At 36.8% G+C, this 8304-nt stretch overlaps 1 protein-coding gene across 2 annotated transcripts in view; it reads left to right on the top strand.

Annotated features, from left to right (window-relative positions):
• The first annotated feature begins 1678 nt into the window (after window positions 1-1678).
• Window positions 1679-8304, top strand: part of LOC106877941 (rhotekin) — a 141378-nt gene continuing 134752 nt past the window's right edge. The window contains exon 1 of one of the 2 annotated variants that reach the window (XM_089362286.1): window positions 1679-1765. In XM_089362286.1, coding sequence (XP_089218412.1) covers window positions 1751-1765 — 15 coding nt within the window. In that variant the 5' untranslated portion in view covers window positions 1679-1750. Of the gene's footprint in view, window positions 1766-4639; window positions 5157-8304 lie in introns of those variants that run through there. The other variant, XM_089362285.1, reaches the window with a different exon arrangement.

Raw genomic sequence — 8304 nt, forward strand, 5'->3', positions numbered from 1 at the left:
TTGCCAAGGTGGTGAGCTGGCAGAATCCTTAGTGTGTTGGTCAAAATGCTCTGTGAGTTCAAATTCCGCCGAGGTCGACTATGTTTTTAATACTTTCGAGGGTCGATAAAATGACTAAATTAAATATCAGTTGAGTACTGGTGTCGATGTAATACGGCCTTTTGCCAAGGTGGTGAGCTGGCAGAATCCTTAGTGTGTTGGTCAAAATGCTCTGTGAGTTCAAATTCCGCCGAGGTCGACTATGTTTTTAATACTTTCGAGGGTCGATAAAATGACTAAATTAAATATCAGTTGAGTACTGGTGTCGATGTAATACGGCCTTTTGCCAAGGTGGTGAGGTGGCAGAATTCTTAGTGCGTTGGTCAAAATGCTCTGTGAGTTCAAATTCCGCCGAGGTCGACTATAGTTTTAATACTTTCGAGGGTCGATAGAATGAGTAAAATAAATATCAATAGAGTACTGGTGTCGATGTAATTCGGCCTTTTGCCAAGGTGGTGAGCTGGCAGAATCCTTAGTGCGTTGGTCAAAATGGTCTGCGAGTTCGAATTCCGCCGAGGTCGACTATGTTTTTAATACTTTCGAGGGTCGATAGAATGAGTAAAATAAATATCAATAGAGTACTGGTGTCGATGTAATTCGGCCTTTTGCCAAGGTGGTGAGCTGGCAGAATCGTTAGTGCGTTGGTCAAAATGGTCTGCGAGTTCGAATTCCGCCGAGGTCGACTATGTTTTTAATACTTTCGAGGGTCGATAGAATGAGTAAAATAAATATCAATAGAGTACTGGTGTCGATGTAATTCGGCCTTTTGCCAAGGTGGTGAGCTGGCAGAATCCCTAGTGCGTTGGTCAAAATGCTCTGTGAGTTCAAATTCCGCCGAGGGCGACTTTGTTTTTAATACCTTCGAGGGTCGATAGAATGACTAAATTAAATACCAATAGAGTACTGGTGTCGATGTAATTCGGCCTTTTGCCAAGGTGGTGAGCTGGCTGAATTCTTAGTGTGTTGGTCAAAATGCTCTATGAGTTCAAATTCCGCCGAGGTCGACTATATTTTTAATACTTTCGAGGGTCGATAGAATGAGTATAATAAATATCAATTGAGTACTGGTGTCGATGTAATACGGCCTTTGCCAAGGTGGTGAGCTGGCAGAATCGTTAGTGCGTTGGTCAAAATGGTCTGCGAGTTCGAATTCCGCCGAGGTCGACTATGTTTTTAATACCTTCGAGGGTCGATAGAATGAGTAAAATAAATATCAGTTGAGTACTGGTGTCGGTGTAATAGTCTTCCTGTCTTCAAATTTGCCAGCCTTTTGCCACGGATCTTGAAATTTTGTAAAAATTATGTAATATGTGTGCACTGACAGTTTTTTCTCTCTTCGTATTAAAAAATCTCAATATAATCGTAATTAACACTATCTGAAAGCTATTCATAGAAAATTTAATTTCAAAACATATCTATTTTTCCGAAAGTTATGAGGAAACAAAGTTGATTGCAGGGGGTACGTTTGTGTAGGTATGCTGGGATAAGCCGGGTTGGTCGAACGATCGCGTAGAGATTCCTTCATTAGCTCGTTTTATTTAATTTCTGTAAGAGAAAGAAAAAGGAAATTAACAATAAAGTCGATATTTTGAATGTTTATTAAAAAAAAAGTCGAGCGAAAAAACCCGCCACATTTCGACGACGACGACGACGTCCCGTTTCAGACGGGTTCTTAATGGCTGCAGTCCAGATACTAAAGGGAGAGTTGTGAATGTTGAAGCGAAATGTAAGTATTATAAATGATTTATTGTCAAAAAAAAGAAAAAAAGAAAAAGTTCGATTAATGGGTATGTATGTGTGTATGTCTATCTGTCTGTATACGCGCGCGCGTATACATGTATATATATATATATATATATATATATATATATATATATATATATATATATATATATATATATATATATACATATTTATACTGCTGTTTAGCCCTAGGAAGCCAGACCGCTTCCTATTAGGCCTTGACACATTTCCTGTGCCCTTATCCTTACGAGGGGGAGACAAACTCCTCCACCCAGCCTAGCCTGCATTCAGGGACATGTTTCTGAGTCTTTGCTCGTCATCAGCCTGAAATAGCATGGCTGGCTAGATGAAGAAGTCTGTTTCACTCGTAAGGATATACTATTTCAGTGAAATACTATTCACTGGTAACAAAAATTAGAAATAATAAATTTCTAAATCTCTCAGAGAGACTTACGCAGTAGTGAATCTATTTCACTGAAATAGTATATCCTTACGAGAGTGAAACAGACTTCTTCATCTAACCAGCCATGCTACTTCAGGCTGATGACGAGCAAAGACTCAGAAACATGTCTCTGAATGCAGGCTAGGCTGGGTGGAGGAGTTTGTCTCCCCCTCGTAAGGATAAGGGCACAGGAAATGTGTCAAGGCCTAATAGGAAGCGGTCTGGCTTCCTAGGGCTAAACAGCAGTAGTATATTCCCTTATTGGGACTGTCACGTTAAGTTGGCAGTATACAACTACTTTATCGCATCACTACTGCGTAAATCTCACTGAAAGATTTAGAAATGTATTATTTCTAATACATACATACATATATATATATATATATATATATATATATATATATATATATATATATATATATATATATATATATATATATATATACAGGGTGTCCACAAAATCTGGGTACATGGAGTAAATAAAATCATGACATAAACAATTAGATATAAGAAATAATAATTTCTTAAAGTATGTGTTAATCCCCATGTACCCAGACTTTGTGGACACCCTGTATATATATGTATATGTGTGTGTGGATACTAAAATGTGGTGACATTTCGCCTTTGCTTATTTATACATATAACTGATGTAGATTTTTTTCTTTATACACGTTGTATATAAGAAAAAATGTAGATATTGGAGTGATTAAAACATTATAACAGTGCGTATATACATACATACATAGACGCATACATTACAAATCTGCACACATACATACAAAATACCCCGTTTTTGATGTTGAAATTCCAACGACGGAGCCTTGGATCTATGTTAGAAACCGGCTCTTTCTATATTGGCAAGAAATCTTGAAATAAAACTGGATAATGACACACACACACATTTATATGCATACACACATACCTATATATATACATATGTATATATAAATGTGTGAGCACCTATACAAGTGTGCCCTCCACTCCCGACTTTTGTTTCCTCATGACTTTCAGAAAAATGGCTATTTTTTAAATGAAATTTTCACAAATACCTTTCAGACGATGTAGATTACAATTATATTAGAATTTAATGTAGAAAAAATGGTTGGCACACACTCATATATCCTGAAATTTTGATGTGTTTGTGTGCGTGCGTATGTAAGTCTAGTTTGATGTGTCACTATGTATGTGTATGTGCGTGTGTGTATGTATGTATGTGTGTGTGCTCACCATTTTATATATATATAACGTTGACCACTAACGTGGACATTTAAAGTGCTAGAAATAGATCACATCTTGTGTCTACTAAGACCTAAATTGTTCTCAAAACGAAATTCAGCGGAATACCAAAGCGTAAGCGGGCTAGACATTTAAAATTACCGAAATAAAGCATTATTAAAACAGGAACTAGTTTCGAAATTACCATTCTTACCGAATGTCTGTTACCCTATGTTTTATATATATATGTATGTATATAATATATGTATATATGTTATATATATATATATATATATATATATATATGTGTGTGTGTGTGTGTGTGTGTATCAATCTCTCTCTATGTAGATTGATAGATAGTGAAGGAGAATAACAAAAAAGGATTAAAAAAGCGTAAAAATAATTGAAAATGAAACAAAATTGAAGTCAAAACACTAATAATTATCGAAAGTGGGTAGAAATAAACACTACGTAGTGTTGTAGTACTACCCTAGGGTATCTGAAGAAAGTTTAATGTGATTTCGGAATATAACGAGGAAAAATTCGGATCTTGGGAATTTTTCCGAAAGTCCTCTCTCCACCTCAAGATTTTCCCCACGAATTACTCTATAATCGTGATGTATGCCGTTTGAAAGGTATTTCAATCGATTTCCATTGAAAAAACCCATTTTCCTAAAAGTTATGAGGAAAAAACTCGGATTTTGTGCGTTTTCCGAAGTGCTCTCCCCACCGCTTTGCAAAAGATTTTCCCCAACAAATTTCTTTATAATCGTAATGTATGCCGTTTGAAAGGGATTGTTATGAAATTTCATTGAAGAAACCCTATTTTCCTAAAAGTTATGAGGGAAAAACTCGGATCTTGTGAATTTTCCGAACTCCTCTCCCCATCCTCCCGTTGCTTTACGCGCATTTTTTTTTCATATCCGTTTCCTACACATTGTTTTACACCCTTTCCAGTATTTGTGGGGGGGGGGGATTTTCATCTCCGGGTCAAGATGTAAAAATTAACCGACACTTGTCCAAGTGCCATGCAGTGGGATTGAACGCGGAGCCAAGTGGTTGGAAAGATAAATTATAAGAAATACTGAGTAAGAAAGAGAGAGAGAGAAAGAGAAAGAGAGAGAGAAAGAGAGAGAGAAAGAGAGAGAGAGAGAAAGAGAGAGAGAAAGTGTATAATGAGGTGGTGGTGGTGATAGTGACGGGGTGGTGGTAGTAGTGGGGGAGAGAGTTATGTCCCTTGTAACGGCGCGTAAATTTAAACGGTTCGAAAGCAGAAATTGACGTTAATCCATTTCCGCTATTTTCGATCACCTGAAAGGATTTGAATTAAGCTACTTGACACCATCCTCTCTTTCTCTCAACGATTTCAAATCCAACTTCTTTGACAACCTGTGACTTTTAGAAACGTGAATTTTTATATTCTTAAAATTACGCCGGCTGTCGTTAAGAAATTTAATCAACAAAAACAAATTCAACCACCTTGTGAAATAATTAGACAGAGCAGAAGGATTTTAAAACTTTATCTAATTGTTATTTTAATATTGATTTCTAAAAGAGAAAGATGACTTCACTTAAAAGAAAATACAGCACTAGGTTGTCTAAGGGTAAAATAAACACCGAAAGTACATTTAAAGCTCCTCATTTATCCGAAGCTGTCTTAAATCGCGTGAAGAAACGTCCACGAATTCAGCTGGGAGATACTACAAATGGAACCAAGGTAATCCATCTAAATTCTCTAAGGGGAATACTTTGTTGGGTAATATTTCGGGATTGGTAGACGACCTCATTCACACTCTTTTGCTGCCCGAATTCCTTGAGGGAACGTTGCCTAGGTGAATTACGTCGTCTACTGATACCGAAAGGTGGCTATTTTTTTCTTATGTGGACGTCCTTCTGATATATATATATATATATATATATATATATATATATATATATATATATATATATGTGTGTGTGTATGTAATTCTTTTTCGGAAGAGTGGATCTCGAAGTACATAAAATCATACATGATACGGAGTGTAAATATTGGGTTAAAAAAAAAATCTCTGTCATGTTTACATAAGTGGGTCCGTGTCCCACGGATTGCCTTCGGCTTTTTTCGATCCAAAGAGGTTCTTTTAACCTAATATTTGCATCCAAATATCTTTTGCTCTTTCTGCTTCGAGATCCAACGTTCCGTTTTCAAGATACAACCTCCCAAAAGAAGAATTATTTCATCTCTTGGAACTTATATTAACAATATATACGCATGTATTTGTTTCATTCTTTTTTGGCTTTAGATAATGAAATCTTTGTACCTATTAAATACAGAGGTCCCTAACCAACCCCCAAAAAACATCGTTACGTAGATGCATTGGGACCTCTGTATTTAAGTAGTGCCGAAATCTTGATCCGTGTCCATTGATGCAAAATCCTCAGTTGTCTTTTTTTGTGTGTTCATTGTCTTTGTCTCTCATTCATTATTGCTATTGTGACAGATAAACCATTATTTATATTATCACAATTATTTCCGTATTTTTCCTGTGTCTCATTACTTAATCAGATTAATTAACGTTATACAGAGAAATCCCCTAATCGAAAAACAAAGAACTTGTTTAATTCTATGTATTTTTAACTCGTTCATAATAACACAGAGCCAAAGATTTTAAAATTCGAATTTCGAAAGAAAAAGACAAATGCTGAATTGTAATCTTTGATCTTTAAAGCGTAGGCCTTATATATCCAGAAAATTTACTGCTTTTAGCAACCAAAATAGTTTGCAAATCTATTACCCAATTTTTGTACTGGCGCAATTTAATCATTTCCTCTTTAAATTGACGGTTTTGTTTCAATTTAAGTCATCAACTTTATTATAATTAGCACTATAGTATATCACATTCCTAACGATTGCGTGTTAATTAATTCATTCACTGCAACTCTTTAACTCCCGTTAAAATACAATGAAACAATTAGATGAAGTTAAATCTTTAACCGACGACGCTATTGTTCATAGATGCTTTGTACATATCTTTGGAATGCAACTACTTTCTATATTTAGGTTCGTTGTTTTTCAACTTTTAGTTTACATTTGTATGGTCGTTTGACCTGTAATAGCAGTTAAATTAAGCATTATTTGTATTCGACGAGGCGGCGCGAGCTGGCAGAATCGTTAAGTGGCATTTCGTGCAGCTTTAAGTTCTGAGTTCAAATTCCGCCTAGTGAAGTTCAACTTTACTTACATCCTTTTGGGGTCGACAAAATAAGTACCAAACTCCCACCAAATTTCAGGCTGTATTCCTATTGTAGTTTTTTTTTCTTTTTTTTGTTTTCGAATTTTTAAAAATTTATTTTGTATTTTTCGTTTTCGAATATATTGTAGTGGCGCGTGTGGCCGCCATCTTAGGAAGTGCCATTGCGCATGTGCAAGGGATTTGCCGTCAGCGGAAGTACCCGAGCACGCATGCAACAGGTGGAGAAAAAGCAATAGCGTTCGCTCTCTTTTCTCTCGAGCAGCGGTGGTGACAACACGTATCTCACAACTCGACCCCAACATGTGGTCGAAGCTTCTTTGGTATTCTAGCGGCATGCCTGTTCACCCAGGAACGAAACGGCTCTACACCAACCTAGAGTAAACTATTGATCTTTTGTTACCGTTATCCCTCGTGTTGTTGTATTTCTGGATATTAATGATTAATATAAGAACTGGGGAGAGATGCCCGAGCCATCATATCTCATCCAATTCTTATATGTTCTCTGGTAAAAAGTGTGAAACCCGCAGTTCAACTTTCTGAGTAAATGCAAGATTTGGATTGTCCGCGTTTAGCTGTTATTTCTAGCATATCAAGTTTCGTGTTGGGGACTCCACATGTGATCCTTTTTCTGTTTCAATATAAATGTAAGCCGTTCATTTTCACATCTAAGTTGCGAGAAGGCTATTCGTACGACCCGGACATGTAGAACACATTATCGAAAACGAAAATCGCCAAAATTAAAGAATAAAAAAGTTACAGCCATTTTCACTCAGTGTCTAATTCCAATGTCCACCGAAATAATTATCTATACTCGACGTAGTTTTCTAGTAGGTCTCCATTCGAGGGACGACTTTTTCAAAACTCCACCTTATATTCTACAATCGTAAAAATAGGGACACTTTTGAATACATTGTCTAAAAACAAAACGGTGGAAAGAAGGGCCGGCGCGGTAGTGGGATCTTTGATTAGAGGTCTGTACTACATAATCCAGTGCTGTCTTAAGGTATGGGCAGTTGCTCAGGGGCCTTACGATTCTATGGGCCCATTTTATATCCATGTATGCTATGGTTTACTGTAAAAAAATAAATGCTATGGGGCCCAGTGCAGTGATTTTCCGGGGCATATATAAGTTAAAACGGGCATATTCATAACCACCACCACCACTACCACTCTGCGACTTTAAAAAAAGTTATCATTTATTTTTGAGGATATGATGGCTCGAAGCTGGCAGAATCATTGGTGTGTCTAGAAAAAGCACCCCAAAACCTTGCAATGTTCTGAGTTCAAATTCTGCCGAGGTGAGATTGATAAAGTACTGAGGTCTGTGGTATCGACAAAGTCGCTTTTCTCAGATTTACCCGTTATGTGCATACATGAAAAATCGTTTTCTCAATATATTATTCGCTTTCAGCCTCTGCTAAATAAAGGTCTTGAAGGAGTTTGATCAGTACAAAAAAAAAAATCGAAGGGAGATAACTCAAAGTTTGGTTGGTCTTATTTGTCTCCCTTGTTTTGTACGGTTGAATAAACATCGCTATATGCCAACTTTTCAGGAATAATTAGCTTTGCTTGGAACCCCTCCCCACTCGCACCAACCCCCGGGGCCGCACGGAAACAAATTAAAAAAAAAAC

The sequence above is a fragment of the Octopus bimaculoides genome, chromosome 14, assembly GCF_046866305.1.
Source record: "Octopus bimaculoides isolate indiv1 chromosome 14, ASM4686630v1, whole genome shotgun sequence".
In the NCBI taxonomy this organism is placed as follows: Eukaryota; Metazoa; Mollusca; class Cephalopoda; order Octopoda; family Octopodidae; genus Octopus; species Octopus bimaculoides.